At 43.0% G+C, this 20,323-nt stretch overlaps 1 protein-coding gene across 1 annotated transcript; it reads left to right on the top strand.

Moving 5' to 3' along the window:
- The first annotated feature begins 61 nt into the window (after positions 1 to 61).
- On the top strand, positions 62 to 13,100 carry SMIM13 (small integral membrane protein 13). Its single transcript, XM_005512547.3, has 2 exons — positions 62 to 541; positions 9,306 to 13,100. The coding sequence occupies exons 1-2, from the start codon at positions 466 to 468 to the stop codon at positions 9,494 to 9,496; spliced, it is 267 nt and encodes an 88-aa protein (XP_005512604.1). The 5' UTR covers positions 62 to 465; the 3' UTR covers positions 9,497 to 13,100.
- Positions 13,101 to 20,323: the final 7,223 nt, after the last annotated feature.

The following is a 20,323-nucleotide window of genomic DNA, read 5'->3' as shown; positions in this document are numbered from 1 at the left end:
CGAACTACAGTTCCCAGCATCCACCGCGCTCTGCGTCACCACGACGCACTCGGAGGCCCGCCCCGTCTCTCCACGGCCGCTCTTCGCGCCGGGCTGTTAAGCGGCGGGAGGAGACAGCGCCGGTGCTGCCGCCGGCTCAGCCCGCGTCTCCTCGGCTCACCTCGCCCTCCCGGCTGGGCCGCGGGGCTGCCCCCTCCCTTCCCCGGGGTAGCGGGCAGCGATGCGAGGCGCGGCCTCCTCCTTCATGTAGCCGCCGGCGGGCGTTTGCCTTCACCTCAGCCCCGCGGCGGCCCGCTGCGGGTGACCCGCCGAGGGGCCGGCTGGGCCCCGACCGCCCCTGCTGTCTCTCCCGCAGGGGCGGCCGTCGGTGGGGCTCGGCCCAGCCCGGCCGAGCGGCTGCCTCGGCGGGGAGGTGTCGTTGAGGAGGGGGCCCCCGCCGCCGGCGAGGGGGAGGCGGCTGGCGCCATGTGGCAGAGCATCGGGCTGACCTTGCTGGTGATCGTGGCCACCCTGGCCTGTGTGCTGCTCTTCATGCTGTGCGGTGAGTCCCGCCCGCCGCGCTCCGTGCGCGGCGAGAAGCTGCCGGAGGGCTGGCCGGCTTGGGCGGGCAGCGCTCCTGTCCCCCATTCTCACCCCGCTTCTTCCCCCTCCCCCGCTTTCTCAATCTCTGGTGGTTCCTCTTCGCTCAGATTGACTGAAGGAAATGAAAGGGCACCGTGCCCTGGGCTGTGGGGGAGCGTGTGTGGTTCGCAGCGCCCCCTTCTCTTTGTTTCCTAATAATTTTCAGCCATGAAATATTCCCAGAGCATAATTCGGTGACTAATCTGAAGCTGTCAGCATTTTTTTAGTGAACGGACTCTGTACGTGGGTCTGAAATGTTACTGAATAGAGGAAGTAAACTTCATACTGGTACCTCTCAGGCTTTGACATCTGTTTGCTAGAACAGATTGAAAGCAGGTCATTTGAGGTTTTTTCTTATGTGTATTCAGAGAGAAGGGTTATTTCAGTGGTAGGCACGAGTTGCAGGTCTGTATGAGTTCTTGGAAGGAATCAGTAGGGTAGTACATGAGGGTGTTGTGGTCAATGTGCTGAACTTAGAGCTCTAAAAAAAAACCCACCTCAAAACTCACCACCACCAAGCTCAAACTGTGCCATAGTCTGTGGTGAAAAGTTTGTGAGATAAGAAGCAAATTCCAAGTGCCTTTGTGATTTGTGGAAGCCAAGGGAGCAAAGTGAAGAGTCAGCTAACATTTAATGCTTAAAAATGTCAATTGGGATCAAAATGGCAAACCGTTGTGAAAAGATTTTGCAATATCAAGGGTCTGGATAGTAATATGGGATGTGAAATCCAGTATTAGCATGAATGGAGTAATGCACATAAGAAGTGTGAAATGTATGCATACATAATTTTTGTGGGGAAATATGGCTTTGAACTGAGCTGTTAGCATCCCAAAAAAAGGATTAGCTGAAGGAATTGTGAGCAGTTCTCCAAAATCTCTGTTCAATGCCTTGTAGCAAGCAAATAGGTAAATTAAACACTGGAAGTTTAAAATAAAATAGAAGATGTCATTATATTGCTGCAGGGATCTACCACATACCTGTGTCTCAAGCAGTGTATTTTCTTGTTAAAGTGTATTACATTATTTTAAAAAAAGCCTAGTTTCTTTTTACAAAATAAGGTGGTGAGAGCTATGTAATGATTCCTGCATGAAGAAACTCTAAATAGGTTAGATCTATCTAGCCTGGAAGATAGATGGGTGATGGTTATAAAACTGAGCAGAATGAAAAAGGGAAATTGGGAATGGTTATGAAAATGTCATCATTGCAGAGGAACTGGAGAACATACAGTTAAATGATTGAGCAACAGACTTAAAACAAAATGTTTTCGTTTTACACAATGGGGAAATAAATTGCAGTCTCATTAAGAAAGACTATTTTGGATGCTGAAACTTTATTAAAGTTTGTGGAAGAAAGGTCAACATTTTTAACCCATAGCGCTAAGACTCGGGTAAGGAAACTTCTGAAATACAGATAACTAGGACTGCAAGGGTGCACATTGTGCACTTTTCCTGGTATTCTGCGCTTTTCCTGTGTGTCCTTACTGTCCATTGTCACATACTAAAAGCTGACCTATGTGGCTATTTATGCAAATTTCTACGTGCTCATTAGGTGTTGTCTGGCCACTTTTCGTATTTTTAGAAGACGAAATGTGGTATTTTCTAGGGTTTTTATGTTTTCATAGTATGCCTATGAGATCTTTGCTTCCTCTTGTGCTGAAAGATTAAAATAATTTTGTGAGATGCTATTCAAAATCAGAAACACTTTCTCCGGGCCTTCCTGCTTTTATCTGTATGTCACAAATGGAATTGAAATGCTTAGGATCTCTAACTTTGCCTGCTAACTCAAACATCTCTCTAGTGTTTAATTACTTTTGCTCTCTTGAAGCAATAAATTAATGACTATTTTTAAGTGGTTTGTAAATACTTAGCAGCTTGGAGTTCTGTATTGTACATTCAACTAGGATTCAATTAATACTTTGCTTTGAACCCTCGTTTTTTTTTTTTCCTTTCAACAGCGTTAGAGTTTATAAAATGAGTGCTAAAAGTCACTAAATTCCAAAAGTACTGAACACTGGAAGCTGACGTGTTCATTGTTTTTTCGGGGGATTTGAACTGTTACCCTGTTAGAAGTGACTCGATAGAATTTGATAATTATTTCCAGTATTGGTAATGATTTTTTTGCTGTCATACAGCATTTACAAATTAGTATTGCTACACTTCTTGGTTCTTGTGCCATGATTATTAATGGGAAACATTCAAGGAAAACAGAGCACAACTAGAGAAAGTTGAGTACATGCTACTTCAAATTTAATTATTTATCTGTGCCAGTGATAGGCAGTTTCTTATCCAACTTCTTACCTACAGATCTCTCATCTTCACAGCCTGTTAGACTCCCAGGGAGACTGAGTGCTGTGTATGACAGGATAGGAATAAATGCCAGCCAGTGAGACACATGAATTAATGGGCAAACATGACACAAGAATGAGTGGATATAATATTGACTAAGCTTGATCTGATGATAAGAATATTTTACAGCCATCCGTGAGAGGTACTGAAACAGCCTTATGAAAAGGACTTACAGGGTCAAGAGCCTAAAGAGCTGTAGCTTGGATTTTGAGTGGTTTATAAAAGGATTAATGGTGTGAATGCTTGTAGAGAACAATAGACTTAAACATCCAGGAGACATCCTAGGATCACGTGGATTTCTGCTGCTTATAACAAATTTGATGCAATATGTGTTATCAGAACTTAAATATTGGGGAAAAAATTATATTTTATCATTTTTCTAATGTGAAGGGAAAAAATTCAAAGCACAGGCTATTGGAAGTTATTTGGACCAGTTCTTTAGCCATATGAAAAGCAAATGTTTGTGCCTGAATTAGGTGTTTATGTCTATAGAAGTACTTCAAATAAATGACCTGATTTCTTCTAAACATTTCCGTGTGCTTGCAACAGCTACTTTCAGTTTTAGTCTGAATTTGTTAGGAAACAGAAGGTTTGCAGCTAGCAACATCTCTATTTGTAAACTGGTCACATCTGACATAGAAACCATTGAGGGTCTGTAAACAGCAATTTTTCAGTTGTGCTTTAAAAGTGGGACTGAGGTAACTTGCTTCCACTTTTTTTTTTTATTATTTTATTCCCGTATTTTCTGATTTCCTTCCTCTGGTTTCTCTCTAGTGGTCTTATTGCTGCTTTTGCGTTTTCCATGTTCCTCTGCAGATGGGAGGAACTCATGCATAGTCAAGGATATAGGATAAAATACCAGCCAAGGTGAACTCTAATAGTGTATTTGTTATTATTATTCTGTGTATTTGTTTTGTTTTCCCCAGGTAGTAATGCATGGAGCCATGTGAAATTGTAGAAGTGCCTTCAATGGAACAGATGGAAGCATTTATCTCATTTGGCAAGAGAGGCTAATGAGATGTGGTTTGAGAGACATGACCTTAAAACAAAAATCATGTAACTCAAAATGCTGAAACAAGTGTGTGATTTGCTTCCCAAGTCTGAATTCATTTGCAGATGGGGAAACATTTGAGCCCTAAATTCTGCCTGAATGAGTTTTCTTTAATGCTTTGTTTAAACAGTTTTGTAATTACCTTAAATGAGTGAATCTCAGAAAATGGTTCAAAAAATAAGGAAAATCATGCATGGTTACACTGGCAATAAAGAGAAAATACCATTTAATTTGAAGTTGAATTTTGAAACTGTTATAAATGGGAGATTGGAAGAGAGCAGGTTTTATTGCTATCAGTCAGCAAGCAGCATGTGGTAAAGTGTTGCATTAAATAGGACCAGGTTTAAGGTGCTGTGCAGAGCCTAGCACCGTGTCACCTGGTGTCTTGTGTTATTCCGGTATCAGATTTGCGTGTGCCTCCTTCTGACTGATCTTTTCTGTAGCAAAGCTGTCCACTATGGCAGTACATTATCGACATCTTAAAAATGGTGCAGCATTAAAGTGACTTGTCCCTGGTAACAGAAGAAATCTGGCATAGAGGTCAGAGTAGAACCTTGTTCTCCAAGATCTCAGGTTGGCATCTAGAGCTCCACACTTTTTTTTTTTTCCCCCTCTCTCCAGCTGTGCCTGCTTAAGATTTTCTGTGATGGACACTTCAGCATTTGAATACAGGCAACATTCACCTTGGTAATAACCCAGTTCTAAATTAGTCTTCATGTGCTGGAGAAGTAGCATCCTATTTTTGAAGGTAAAGCGATCTTGGAAGACTGCACAGAAGCCTATAGTAGGGTCAGAAATAGAAGCCACATCTTCAGACTTCATCTTGTGCCGTTGCCACGTCATCTTCCATCCTTTCTTGGTTCCATTTGTATTTCACATTAAAAAAATCAGGTTGCTTTACCGTGATATTCTATATTAACCCTGTGTTTTTTGTTTTGTTTGCTCTTCCTGATTCAAATGGAAGAGGAAGATGCGCTCCGATACAAAAAAACCCTCTGTTAGCTTTCGCATACAAGCCAGTATAAGGTGAATGAAATGTGTGGACCTGAGACTCACACCCCTCACTTTCTGAGGGGGAGTAGTGTTGTAGCCAGATCACTTTGTTTCTTTCCCCTTTACAAAGAACTAAGAGCTGATGTGGGAAATAAAAGGTAGCTTTAAGGAAACATAGTCAAATCATAAAAACTGTTTAAAATCCTGATATTACACAGATTTTATAAAAGTCTCTGTGTGAGTCAGTAGAAGAGGCTTTGAGTCATGGTCCCATCTTCACAGACACATTGCATGATGATTTCTGACAGGGGTTGACATACTGATGGCACAGTGCCAAGTGTGGCTTAAATGTCTTTGGATGGCACCTGACTGTGGCATTTCAAGTGAGAAAGTAGTTCCCAGCTTTTAGTGAATACTAAGCTCTGCGGAGGCTGGGAGCTGGAGCTGTTTTTCTGCCTAAATGCAAAATACTGTGTTTGTGGTGGAGAGGATTTCCTGACTCTGGATTCTGGTATCTGCTGCACCAAGAGCTGCACCCCCACTTTGCATTGCAGTGATGTACTGTAGGATTTGATTTACTTTTTGAGAGGCAATTTCTTTCACCAATTAATGCAGAAATATTTTATATATATATGTGTGTATATATATATGTGTATATATATATATATATATATATATATATATATATTTCAGTCTGCATGTCATCTCTGCTTGCTTGCTGAAGATGTATTGTGGCTATGCTATTTGACTTCCAAAGCTTCGATTGAGCTATGAATGATTTGAAAAGGTAAATCGGATGCCTAAGCAAATTAAGCACTGGAAGACTGACTCAAATAAAACATTTTGTGTGTGGTGAAGTTAAACCAGTAGGATTTATTTGAGAGTGTCTTGTCTGAACAATCTGGAAGCATTTGAGATACAAACTGGTGGTGTCAGTTTCCTGTCCAGGAAGACCTCTGCAAAAAATAGTTGCAAAGCTGAAATGAGCTGTATAAAGACATGAATGCACAGAAATCCCCACTTTTTTGTGTATTTTAAATTACTTTACAATTACTTTTTTTTTTTTAAAGATACACTATTATGCAACTTACAGTTCTTCAGTATGTCATGATGTCAAGTGTTACTATTTTGCAATGTTCTTAAGAGGCTGTGAAATTAATAGAAAATGCATTGTCTTGTGATTCAGAAGTAACTCAGTCTTGTGAATCTGCCTCCAGGCTTTGTTCAGTGGTGCATGCAGTTGTTATTGTTGCTGAAGAGAGTTTCTCTTACCCAGAATAACTTGTTCTTTAGTAGCCTGGTTATTTCTCGGGAAATTCTTACTTAAGTGTTTAGCAACAGTGAGGTGACAGGGAGTCTCAGCTGAAGAGGCAGTCTTAACTTGATTCAGATAAGTGTATTTGTTTGGGAGATTTTAACTTTCCATACCAGATTACACTGTAACTAGAACAACAGAAAGAAGTAACTTCCTTTCTACTTTGATTACCATATACCTAAATGCCTCTGGTACAGGCTGGGAGATTTTGTGAGGTTTAGAAAGTCTGGTTATGCTCTCATTATTATAATATCATTGGCTAAGCCTATTGTAATTTTATTTTCAATGCACTGCATTGTGGCTTGTTTCACCTGGCTATTATCACTGGACTGGTTGGTTGTGGACTATAACCAGTCTTATTGGCTGATAATTTACACTGTCTTGTTTGTAGTCTTGAGCAGAGAGAGCTCTTAAATCTGTTTGTGGCACTTGGTATTTTGGATACTCAGATAGTTGTTCTCTAACTCAGACAAAACATGGAGAAAATTAATGCTGCTTTTCTTGAGAGTGTCTGAGAATAAACTGTGAATATTCTTTAGTATTTCTTACCCACCCCTCCCAGTCGTAATTCTGTGTGTTAAGTGGCCTATTTGCAGTGATAGAGGAAGCGTGTGGTCCATTTTATTTACCCTAAGTTAAAATACCTCCCTTAATGGAGTATTTATTTATACCAAATATATTCAAATCAAGCTTCTCTGAAGTGCCCTATAATTCCTTTTGGGAAGGCCCTGAATATTTTTTGTCTTCCTCCCCTCCTCCATAGTGTTCTCTGGAAGTAATGTGTTTGTTTCACAGTAATCGTTTTAGGTAGGATTTTCAACAACCAACCAACAACAACAACAAAAAGCCACACACACACAAAAAAACCAAACACAAACAATTTGTGGCTGAGAGTTTCCCCCCCCCCACACACACATGCTTAAGTGGATTTAGTAGAATGTACTGCATGCTTTTCATGCACTTCTAAGTCTAGTGTCTTGAATTTTGTCTCTGACAACAAATTGGGGAGTTGAAGACATTTTTAAGTGGCATGTGATATTCTGCTTAGGTCTCACTTTCTTTCAAGTGGCTTATATTCACCTGGAGTATTTTATACGTTTTCTTTCCCATGTGGACTAGAAATGAGCACCGCTTATGGAAACTTGATTACTTCTAATAATGTTTAGACACATGAGAAGAACGGATTGGTTCAAGGTCTCAGAATGCATCAACTGTTGCATGTCCCAGAGGTCTAGAATAGCCCTCAATTGAAATAATTTTCAAATAACTGCTATTTCAATTTTTACTTCTAGATCTGAAAAAAAAAATAATCCCCAAACCAGACGTCAGTCATTGAGGATTTTTCTAGGTGCAGAGCGATTTGATGCACATGTGTGACATCAGTTTCAATTTAATCACAAGTCATTTAAAGGTTGAGTCTTCAATGGAAAAGGAGCTACTTGGTGTAGGCTTTAGGAAGTCATTTAGATCATTAAAGGTTGTAATAAAAGCTTTCTTCCAACTCTCGTCAGCAGCAGAGAAGTTACGGAAATTAGAAGTCTGCAGGGTGTGAAATGGGTGTCAGGAGGGAAGAGGAGGAGGGTGGGATCCTGTTTCGTCCTGGGCCATGGCTGCTCGTATTGGCGTGGCTCTGATTACGTAAGAGGAAGAAAAATAGTGGTACTGTGGTTACACAAGTGCCACTTACTAGTCTTTATTTCCTTTCCCCAATGTGCTGGTGGTGTCCACACTCAGAAGTCTGTTTTGCTGGCAGTGGTCTAACTGGGAGGATGGGTTTCCCTGGCTCTGTAAAATAGGCCTCTTGATGTTTGTATAGGTCAGCAGTATAGGCTTGAATAGCTGGTAAGATCTTCTGAACACAGAATGGGAGTATTAATTTATAGCTCTATGCTGGAGAGTTTCTGGTGTTGCAAGAGATGCTTATATAGTGCGTATTTTCAAATTTCTGTTTAAATTTTGTGCTGTTTAACTGTGTGCTTCACAAACAAGTTATGTTTCTGTTTAATGGATAATGACACTTGACTAGTTAGCTAGAGGGAAAGGGATATCGCTAGTTCTCAGCTGGGTAAAACTGCAGTCTTTCTTGACCCTAAGTGCTTAGGTAAGGGAGACCTTTTAAAAGGAAGATTCTGGTTTAGGTTTGGATAGAGTTATATCTGTTAAAAAAAAGTTCCTTGGTGATCTGTTATTGAAACACTTGAGCACCTGGATCTTAAATATTTTGAAGATATATTCTAGAGATGTGAGCATCTCAGCTCTTTACTTGCATAGTTTTAGTACCGTGAGCATTTAAGCAGTGGAGCGGAATACAAATTTACCAGAGAACATTAATTTTACTTTAATGGGATTTGGGCATGGTAAGGGAACAGCTTGAACTTGGGGGATGTGATCTCTTAATGAACATAAGGAAGACCTTGTGCATTTATTGTAAAACAAAGTATTAATTTTGAAGTCTCCAGAAGTGTGCATAATAACCATTATGTAATGCAGGGTATTTTTGGTGGTGGTGTTTTTTTTGGTGTGTGTGGCTTTTTGTTTGCTTGTTTTTTTTAACAATGTCTTCGCTGAGTGAGGGTATAAACCCTAGTGCTACCTTTTTACAGTACTGGTGTAATTAATTCTGACTGTGTATATAACCACAGCAATTCCTTTTCTCCTGAGAGTTAAGACCATTAGGTGTGCAATGGTGATCATGTACCTACTGCTTGCTGTGGCAGTGCAATTCTGAACCTGTAGGTCCTTGACTGGAGCTTAAATGTTTGCATCTGGATGAGGACAAGCTTTTTTTCAAGTTGAATCGGTATTTATAGGGCTGCAGAAAGGAGTTCGTGTGTTGTGGAGGGCTGTCACGGTTGAGTTGGCAATTAGAAGATGGGAGGCAATGCAGTTTTTTCTTACTTTTCTGGTATACTTTGCCTGAGAGCTGATTATCAGTTTCTATGAAGTAACTGAGCGGTGCCTTTTTTTCTTTCTCCTGCAGGCTGGTACGTGGTCTGGCAATTGTTTTTGTCTAAATTCAAGTTCCTGAGAGAACTGATAGGTGATACCGGGTCCCAACAGGGAGATAATGAGCCTGCCGAGGCTGAAGCTGAAGAGATTCCACCTTCACCTCAGAGAGGCAGACAGAAATCTGCTCGACAGCGAAGGGCACCTACAGAAGACACAACTTAAAGTACTCCATTGAACTTCTGACTAACTATGAATGGTTAAGCACCTCTGAACTGTGTCGTTCAGTGTTTTGATCTTACTGAAAAACGGAATTAAGAGGTAATATTCATACCCATGGACCTTTACTTCTGAGCTACCAACATACGCTACTTTGGTAGAGGTTCAGGGAGGGCTTCAGCAGCAAGTCATAGAATACTGGAAGAAAGGAGCAGTGGAGAGAAATCTCCATCAGAAAAATGCTGAACTGCTGTAGATCCTGTCTCTCCACAGAGATTAAAAACAGGTCCTGGACCATAGGCTTAGCCTTTGCATTAGCCTGAACATAGTAAACATTTCAGACTTGAAATGGTTTCTAAATTATTTTTTCTTTACAGCACTGTAACTACATAGAGTAAAATTAAGTTTTATTTCCTTAGCTATATATGAATATATATATTTTTTCTCAACCTTGAGAATGCATGCGAACTTGAAAAATGGTTGAAAAAATATCCTGCTTTAGAAAGTATTCTAAAGTGAGATTTTTAGTTACATTCTTTTGTATATGTATGTATAAAGTATAAATCAAATATCAAAAATCAATATTAGGGTTATATATCCTTTAAAAAAAAAAGGTAAAAAAAGGAATCAGGTGGTAAGACCTGTTTTCTTGGGCTTTGGCATAAGAAGGGTTATAGGTTAAACAGTCCTGCTAGGTTTCTCTAAGTCCAACTTATGTTGGAGCTGGGAAGATGCCTAGGTTATACAGAATCACAGAATGGTGTGGGTTGGAAGGGACCTTAGAGATCGTCTAGTTCCAACCCCGCTGACGTGGTCAGGGACACCTTCTACTAGAGCAGGTTGCTCAAAGCCCCATCTGACCTGGCCTTGAACACTTCCAGGGATGGGGCATCCACAGCTTCTCTGGGCAGCCTGTTCCTGTGTCTCACCACCCTCATGATAAAGAGGTGCACTTGCTGTTTAGTATTCTGAAGTGTCAACTTTGGGTTCTGGTTACTAAGCACTTCTCTAATTCACTTTGTACACCTTTACATCAGGCAGATCGTACCTGACTAACTTTCGTGGAGCAGTTAAGGCATTCTGACCAATTTGGGAGACGTCACTGTAACACTTTGATAGTGTTACAGCAATGAATTTGGTACCTCATGTTTGCTGGAGGACTTACTGATTTTTTTACTGTAATAAGCAGTTGGTCCTGTTTTCTTTGAGAATGAGTTATACAGCTACTTTGACATTGCACTTCAGCATGAAGAGCTCCACTTCTGTTGATCTAGCAGCTCTGAAGACTGATGCATGAGATCTTTGAAAAGAGGAGGAATATGGATGTGCCACCTCTCATGTGTATGAGAGAGAACTACCACCATGTTTTGTCATGAACAGCTTCAGTTTTCTCTCAAAGCTTGGATATGTGGTGGTGGCTGGATCATTGTTCCCTGTATAAAAACTGTTAAACAGGACTATGAAATGGTCTTGAACTTTCAGCTGTTATGAAGCTTAAACCTGTGGCTTCCAGGTTTGTGGTTTGGTTCACTTATATGGCTAAAATGACAGCAGCATTGAGTTTTTTGTCAACTAGGCCTACATTTGGGAAAAGAGCACTCTTAGTGCCTTTATGTTTTAATTTTCTACCTGTGAATACTGTTGGAAAGCTAATGCGAGCATTCACTTCATAAGGTGATTCGGATGACTCAGTATTAAGCTATATAAGATCAGCCCTGATCTTCCTTTGGAGTCTAAAAGTCTTTGTTTTGATCACTAGCATGTATGCATAAGCATGCTTTGAACTACAGGGTTACATTTTTCAAGCATGATTAGGCACAAAGCCTTTAAACACATGTAGAAATACTTATAGTCTCCTTCCTCTATGCTGTCTGCTGGCAAGGGAGTGTTCTTTTAAATGGGTAAAATTCACACTTTTTTTCAAGCTGAGCAAAAGCAATCAGATTCTGCTCCCTGCTGCTTTCAGTTGTTTGCCTTGCACAACTTAATGTCACAATATTCTTATGTCTGTATGTCTTTTGACATTATGAGACTTTCAGTTTAGCAGTGCTAACCAAGTGCTGGTACACTTTTCTTAAGAAATATCTTTAGCATCTTTGTCTTGAGCTTTGCTAATACAGGCTTACGAATAAAGATTTTTATATATATACTGATGTAGGATATTGACACTCCACTGCACTTCACTTTTACATAGACTTTAGTGTGCAGAAGATGGCAAAAGGCTGATGCTTGTAGTATCCCTGGCTGAGATAAGTGACAGTTAACTTGGTCTCTGCTTGTTGTAGCTGTGAAGAAATCTGAAGCTCCAGCAATATACGTAGCTAATTGGAGTAGCTCTAAAGGTACAAGAATCAAGACTCTGGAGCAAGTTAATGAAGGAAAAGTCCATGTGGGTTTGAATGCTGACACGGATCAAATATGCAATAAGATGTATATGGAACCTCTAGGTAGCTCATCTGCTCTAGCCAAACAACCTCCTTCTCCCTTCCTTGCTGTATGTACATGTACATTTCACTCCAAGTTAGTTTCAGTCTCTTTTTTTTTTTTAAACAGCTGATGCTATTTTTTTAATGTTGCTGTGACACAGCTGCCAATAATGCTGTCTGCCTAGTGCATAACTTTAATGATCTTCTTAGTAGCAGGCCAAAGGTTTATATTACGTGGTTTGGAAGAATTTTGTAATGCTGATGTCTTCTGTCAATGTATAATTTTTCCTGAAGGAGTCTGTAGTAAAAATCTTTGTACAGGGCGCTTCATGCAAACCTGTCAAATAGAAGCTGTATGTATGAAAACGTATTTGTGATAAGACCTGGGTTGTGATTGCTGGCAGTCCAATATACTCATGTCTTTGAATATTTTTTTACTGATGTACTCCTGAAACGTTACTGGTGGGTAGGCACTTAACTTTGAATTGATCCATTCAAGTCTGAAACCTTACGGAGCCAACAGGTTACACAGTCTTGTTTTGTTTAGTAGGATCTATTTTTTAAAACTGTTTATTGCCTTATTGTTGCAGCTGTTCTCTTGAATGTATTCTGTGTTCTTATTTTGACTATAGTCATATCACCTTTGCAGGGGCTGTGTAACTTTGAATAAGCAGCAATTTCTGATGTTGTATGTGACAGTTAATTGAAAACAGTTACTGCAATGAAGGCTGGAACAAACACAGTGTAGACTGGTGGGGGGAAAAAATGCTATTTCTAAAATTTGAGGAGTGTAAACAATTTTGTTCATGCTGAATTGCATCATTCAGACCTGTTAGGGAGCCACTAAGGTTGTTATTGTGGTATTTAACTTTTGCCCATGAGGCTAATTCTATGCAGTTCATCCACTAAGCACTGCTGCTGTAGCTATTTGCAGTAAATGCCATATACTGTGCTGCAATTTGTGAGCAACTTGCTGCTTAATATCAGGTTTTACACTGAACTAGACCTGTGTATGCACTTCTGTTTTGTTTTGTAAATGACCAACATAAAGAATGTGTTCATTGTGGTCATGTGCTTTGTCAGTGTGATGATACTGTACCTAAAGCTTCTGTGGTTGTCTGTTTTCATCATTAACTGTTCTTTTAACTGACTGCACAGATGAAAAATAAAGTAACCAGACTTGATATGAATACTACTCCTTCCCCACAGGGAATTGTGTGCTCTCCCTGGGGTTCTGTGGTATTGACTCTACACAATGTAAACACACCATCTTTATAAAACACAAGTGGTGTTTTACCTTTCTTGGGTAATACATGAGATTTTTTTTTTTTTTTTTTTTTACATGGGATTAGAGTGGAAGCTGTCAGTGTAAATTTGCTGGGTTTTAAACTTAAAGACATGCATATTAGCTGTTTTCTTCATGTAGATCAGAAGCTCTTACATTTTGAGCATCTCCTTTATCCCTGTCAGTGTTCTTAATAAAGTGGACAGGATCGAGACTCTGTCACCCTGCTGTCTGTGTAGCAGGGAAGAGATGGGCGAGTATCTGGTCTAGGGCTTCTGGTGACACACAGCAACGTTGGACTAGGGCAAAAGGGATGATGGCATGGACCTGGGGGTGGACAGAGCAGCATCCAGGAGAGAACAGCAGAACTAACTGGTGCTGAGATCTCTTGGGATGTAGTTGCCTCTGGAGGAGGTACAGCTATGGAAATTTGGGCGAGAAGTCACCTAAAAGACAGAAGATCTTTCATCAGTAGAACTGAAACCAAGATTAGCATCGGGGTTTTTACAAATGGCTTTATTTTCCTGCATTTCTATTCACAGGGCTTTTCAGATTCCACAGTGGGAAATGGATAATACGAATGTTCCTTTAATGTGGGTAGCAAAGAGACCCTAATAGCTGGGGGAGGATGGGTTGGGGCCATAATGTGGTCACTTTGGAGTAATTGTCAAAGTATTGTGCACATACTCTTTGTGGTGTACCTCCCTCTGTTGGCATGTTCTGTGTGCACTGCTGCCAGTGTTCTGGAACTCAGAAGGGTTAAGGGGATGTGTATCATGTATTGTGGAGCTGTGGCCTGAAATGTCCTTATAGAATCATAAAATGTCCTGAGTTGGAAGGGACCCACAAGGATCATGGAGTCCAACTCCTGTCCCTGCACAGGACAACCCCACAGGTCACACCATGTGTCTAAGGGCACTGTCCAGTCTCTTCTTGAACACTGTCAGGCTTGGGGCTGTGACACCTCCCTGGGGAGCCTGTTCAGTGCTCCACCACCCTCTGGGAGAAGAACCTTTTCCTCATGTCCAACCTGAACCTCCCCTGGCACACCTTGATGCCATTCCCTCAGGTTCTGTCACTGGCTGCCAGAGAGAAGAAATCAGGGCCTGTCCCTCCTCCTCCCCTTGTGAGGAAGCTGTAGCCCCATGAGGTCTCCCCTCAGTCTCCTCCAGGCTGAACAAACCCAGTGACTTTAGCTGCCTGTCATCTGCCTTCCCCTCCAAACCCTTCACCAACTTTGTAGCTTCTTCTGGACACTGTCCAGTAGCTTTATACCCTTTTTATCCTGTGTTGCCCAGAACTGCACACAGTGCTCCAGGTGAGGCCGCACCAGTGCAGAGCAGAGCGGGACAGTCACCTCCCTCGCCCGGCTGGCAATGCTGTGCTTGATGCACCCAGGACACAGTTGCCCTCTTGGCTGCCAGGGCACACTGTTGGCTCATGTTCAACTTGCCATTGACCAGAACACACAGATCCCTCCCCATTGATCTGTTTTCCAGCATCTCGTCCCCTAGTCTGCATGTACAGCCAGGGTTGCTGCATTCTAGGTGCAAAATCCAGTACTTGCCTTTGTTGAACTTCATGCCATTGGTGATTGCCCAGTTCTCCAATTTGTCCAGATCCCTCTGCAGGGCCTCTCTGCCTTTGAGAATGTCAACAGCTTCTCCCAGTTTAGTGTCATTGGTGGACTTCGTGTAAGACTCTTAGTGAGGACCCCTGAAGGGGTCCTCATCATCTGCTTGCCCGTCCAGTTCTGGGGCCTTATGCCTGTTGTGTACAGGCACCTGGGAACGTGAGGCAGGATGAGGGCGTGCTTGCCTGCCACCCCCAGCAGTAACCCGTTTCTGTTCTTCACCATCTGCTGGGTTGCCCCTTTCAGCATGGTGGTGAGAGGATAGGGGGTCCTTTGTATCCAGTGCCTTCTGCTCCTGCCTCAGGGATGGTAGATTATGAGTCCGCCAGACTCCATCCTGGTTGCACGTGAGCTGGCATCTGGCAGCCAAGGCCGAGCTGTGTGGGTCATGGTTCCCATAAAGCGGAGCAGCTGGCTTTCAAAATCTGTGGCAAGCAGCAGCATTTCACATACAATTGCAGCTCGTGCCACCGGGCGCCAGCTCATGCGCAAGCAGGATGAATTCCTAGGGAGGAAGTGTTCAGCGGGACTGAGGCAGGTTTAATGTCAAAAGAGTTCAGGCTTGTATGTGTGGGGCTTAATGTTTGGTCTATTTTTTTTGAGTAGCAGACTGTAGCTGGATTCTGGGTGGTATTTCTGAATGGAAATCAGACCTGTGGAATGGTTAATTTGTTCATCACCTTGTGGGACATGGAGGCAGCCTGGGGACACGCTGGGGCTCTGGGCCACAGTGTGCCTGCTGCAGGTGTCAGAAGAGCTCAGCAGTCTCTTCGGGGAGGACAGGGACAACTTCAAGACCAGTGCGCTGATTGACCGCAAGTTACAGGTAACACTTTGTGCGAGGGAACCCAGGCATCCAGGAGGGACCCAGACATCAGGGAGAGGGAGGGGAGAACCAATGTGTTAGAACCCAAGTTCAGGGTCATGGGGATGATGGGGAAAAACGGTGAGGGGGGATGGGATTCGAAGTGACATAGAGCATCACCAAAGTTGGGCGGAACCAAAGTTCAGGGTTATGGGAGTAAGGGAAGATAATAGATGGGACACTGGGGGGAGGGTGGGTAGGTGATCCAAAAGTTGGGCGGAACCAAAGGTCAGGGTCACGGGGGGGGGGGGGGGGGGAGGGAAAGGGGGAGTAGGAAGGGGAAAAAAAGGAGGCACCCAGGGAAGGATTTCGCTGTGACACCAGGTAGAACCAATGTTGGCCGGAAACAAAGTTCAGACTCATGGGGGCATGGAGGGAAGAGAGAGGAAGGGCACCGAGGCAAGTGGGGACGAGATTGAGGAGACACCGAGGCCCCCAGGGGTGGTGGGTGGGGTGGGATCTGGGTAGACCAGGTGTCCGACGGGACCCAGATGTCCGAGAGGAAGGTAGAGGAATCGACAGTGGGGTAACGTGAAGCAGCTGAGTGTAACTGGTTTGTGTGAGGACTGTAAACTCTTGTGAGGGGCTTCCTAGTTTTACAGAAGCTAGGGTTTTTTTTCTTATTTTTTTCCTTTTCCTTTTTCTTATTCATTTCCCCCCTTCTTTTATTTTTGTTTTTCTTGTTTGCTTTTTCTTTCTTTTTTCTTTTCCTATTTTCTCTTTTTTCCTTTTTTGTCTTTTCCTTTTTTCTTTTTATTCCCTCCCCCCCCTTTTTTCCTTTTTCTTTCTTCTCTTTTTCTTCCTTTTTATTTTTCTTCTTCATTTCTTCATTTTTTCCTTGCTTACCTAGATTTCATTGTTTGTGCTGTTTTGTTTTGTTTTGTTTTTCCCCTATTTTTTCAGAGCCTTCCTAGTTTCTGGCATCATCTGATGAATGAAGTGTTATTCTTGTGTGCAGGTTTGGAAGCTAAGGGTCCACTGCAACACACAGAGCTCCCTCAGATTCCACCAGAACTCCAAATCACAGAGGCGATCTTGCTGTGCGGCTGCTAAGGACAGCCACGTGTCTCATATAGAATTAAATTCTTTGTGCCGTGTATTCTGCCTTTGAAATAAAGCTGCACTGCCCAGTGTTCCAGCATTACGTACCGTACCTGCTGGGATGGGTCTGTCCTCCCCACAGTCGCTGTCGTTTCCATCGTGTCACCGCAGCTTCGGCAGCATCGCGGGTTTTGTTGGGCACACTGTTGGTGGGGACGGCAGTTGACAATCTCCAGTCACGCTGAGGCGCTCTGGTGTTTTTTCCTGGAATTTCCAAGGTCCTTTGTTTCTGTTATTTTAATTTTGACTACTTATTTACTGTAAAACATTTAGAATACAAACCTAGTTGTAACTGGAAGAGTCTTTGGGAGTAAATAATGCCTACAATCTACTCTAGCTATTACTTAAAACTCTGCAGGCAGTCATTACCCCAAATTTATGTAATAAAATTAAAAATAGAAGAATATAAATACCGGAGCAGTAATTAGAAGTAATACCTGTAGAGAAAAAAAAAAAAACTCTAGTTTTTATTTTAAAGATATTATCTGTGCTGGTTAATCCACTTAGAAGTAAAGTGATGACTAATATGCTAGAGTGCAAATAAATAAAAGGAATATTATTTAGAGGGGGTTATAGATCAGGTTCCAGGTCAGGACATGGTTCTAGAGCAGGGTTGGGTTCTGAGTTGGGGGGAGGTCCTAGAATCTAATTCAGGGCGTGCTCCTGTTTTGGCATCTCTTATGGGATCTGTGGTACTTGTTGACGGCAGCGGGGCAATCTCTGGGGAGCCCTGAGGAGATGAGGTGCACCCTGGGGAGGACTGGGAAGCCAAGGGAAACTGAGGAGAGCCCTGGACAGGAATGGGGATCCCTGGGGAGCCGAGTTTTGGAGAACTGTGGTGAGCTCTGGGGAAGGCTGGGAAGCCCTGGGGGAAACTAGGGAAGCTGAGGTGGGTCCTGGGGAGTCTTGGGGAAATGAGGTGGATCATGGGGAGAACTGGGATTCCTGGGGAGTTGAGGCAAGCCCTGGGAAGATGAGATGAGCTTTGGGGAGCCACGGACAGCCTTGTGGAGGTCTGGGGAGCCCAAGGGAGATGAAGAGGGGCCTCGGGAGCTGTGGGAAGAGCTTTGGAACTTTGGGGAATCAAGGGAACCCTGTGGAGGACTGTGGATCTCTGGGGAGCCCTAGGGAGATGAGGCGAGGCCTGGAGACAATCTGGTGAGCCCTGGGAAGATGAGGGGAGTCCTTGGGGGACCTTTAGAGTCCTGGGGAGGCAAAGCAAGACCTAGTTTATTTTTTCGAAGAGGTTCTTATGGAATCTAATTCTGCTTTGTCGTTTAGTCCTACCCAGAATGTAGTTGTGGTAGAAGTTAGGTAGGATGTGTGGTCTTGCTAGACCTTCAGGATAATGCGATAGCATTTTAATTTTTTATAGAAAATTTCAGCACAGAATTTTAATAATAATAATAATAATAATAATAATAATAATAATAATAGAGTTACTGCATTTAATGAGCTACATTTTTATACAGCTTAGTATGACATCAATCTTTTTCTTTCTATGCCCTAGAAGAATTAAACTTAATTCCCTATTCAGTCACATTGCAGATGCAATAGATGTAGTAAAAGAGCAGGTATTGTCATTTCCAGTAAGGGTCCAGGTGATTGTGGTAGGGGTGGTGGGCAGGGCCCGGGATATGAGTCACAGCCTCTCATCAGGGAGTTCACTCTGCTCTCGGGCTGCTTTGGTGTTCTGCTGCTCCTTTGTTCCTGCAGTAGTGTGCAGCTTTTGAGCTGTCTGAGCTAGAGAAGCAGAGATATATATTTGAGATAAGAGGTTCGGGACCAGGGTTGTTTGGTTTATTTGGTTTGTTTGCTTTTTTGTTTGTTTTTTCTTATTGCAGATGTTCAACATGAACCTGGTGACTACAGGAAGATCTGTGTTAGCTGATATGGTGTTTTCTTCTGCTGAGGGTGGTTTCGGACCCCTGGCCCTCTGAAAGCTAAGTGGAGGAACCAGGGCTGAGGAGGCTCTCGGAACTGCAGGGAGGGGTTTTAAAGTTGGTGTAGGAGAGGGCCATCCAGGATCAGTCCTCTTTGGGCAGGTAAAGGCTGTAGGTAACTTTTCAGTATGATGCTAGCTTGTGCCAGGCTCCAGCCTGTGTCTGTGCTGTGCAGTTTGAGAAGTGTGCCTTGTGCCTGTTAGATGTACCTTGGGTCTTCAAAGAGTACTAGAATGTCCTGAGTTGGAAGGGACCCACAAGGATCATCGAGTCCAACTCCTGTCCCTGCACAGGACAACCCCACAGTTCACACCATGTGTCTGAGGACATTGTCCAGTCTCTTCTTGCACACTGTCAGGTTGGCTGCTGTGACACCTCCCTGGGGAGCCTGTTCCAGTGCTCCACCACCCTCTGGGGGAAGAATCTTTTCCTAATGTCCAATCTAAACTTTCCCTGGCACATCTTTATGCCAATCTGTGAATCCCTTGCACCTGGGCCTGTGCGTGCTGTGCAATTCACGCAGCTGTCTCCCACCCCATTAAAACTTCCAGCCTTCTATACAGGTATATGCAGAGATTCAAAATGAGGAGGTATATGGGTGCTGTGTCCTCCTCAGAACTGCTGCAGTGGGAGATCACCTGATGTATATCTTATCAATATCCTATACTCTGCTAGAGTATTTGAACATCTTGTGTGGGGAGTGAGAAGCCCAATTTTGGGAAATGTGTTTGTTCACAAATAAACACTTGCTCTGGCTTGAAGCAAGTTTTGCTCCTACTGTGTACTAGATTGAACCACTGGAGCTACATTAACTCTGAGTTTTTATTAGTCAGTCTTGAACTTCTTAGCACAGTGCCCTGCTCCCTATTTAAGGGACCTAATTAGGAGCTTTCTGTCTTTCTGAGAATGTCTCACCCAATTTGAGTTACTACAGTTCCTGTGCCTCAGATCATCCCTTCAATGCTAGCCGATCAGCTGTTAGCCTTTTCACTAGCAGTGACCTTTATTGCAGCCTTAGTTTTTGCATTTTCCAAAGGACTGGGCTACTGAGGGCAGACTCGATTTTATTTTTCCTTGTCCCGACTTCTGGAATGTCCTTGTGTTTCCCTGAATCCTGGAAGTGACAGCATGGATAGGGCAAAGTGCTTGTCCCTGGACTGGCTGCTTAAACAGGTGAACTGCTCGCAGTGTAGACCTAGTCTGAAATCCTGGAAGATTTTAGTACCCAAAATGAGTAAAAAGGCAGCTTTGGGCCTGGCTTTTCACCACTAGATGGCATGGGCCTTCAAGCTTTGCTGCAAGAGGTCCATCTTGCAGGAGAAACATTCAGTGTCAACCAGTACCAAAGCCATTGAGGTATTTTGCATTTGCTGTTGCTGTTTATAGTAATTCTGCTGATGTTTAGCAGGGTTGGGAAGTACAAAGACAGTTCCTTGCAGAGGCTGGGCCCAGTTCTTGTTTGGTTGGGTGCTTCACTCCAAAAAAGCTGCAGGACACGTGGAGTCCTGTGTCTAGCGGGGCCTGCGCATTGCTCTGTGGCACAGGAGCATCACTGGATTGATTTTGCGTTGTAAAGGAAA

The sequence above is a fragment of the Columba livia genome, chromosome 2 (genome assembly GCF_036013475.1).
Source record: "Columba livia isolate bColLiv1 breed racing homer chromosome 2, bColLiv1.pat.W.v2, whole genome shotgun sequence".
NCBI classification, from domain to species: Eukaryota; Metazoa; Chordata; class Aves; order Columbiformes; family Columbidae; genus Columba; species Columba livia.
This window is presented reverse-complemented; position numbering and strand designations above follow the sequence as displayed.

Coding starts and splice junctions, on each gene's coding strand:
- SMIM13 (XM_005512547.3), top strand. CDS start 466: ATGTGGCAGAGCATCGGGCTGACCTTGCTGGTGATCGTGGCCACCCTG. Junction 542..9,305: donor GCTGCTCTTCATGCTGTGCG/GTGAGTCCCGCC, acceptor TTTCTCCTGCAG/GCTGGTACGTGGTCTGGCAA.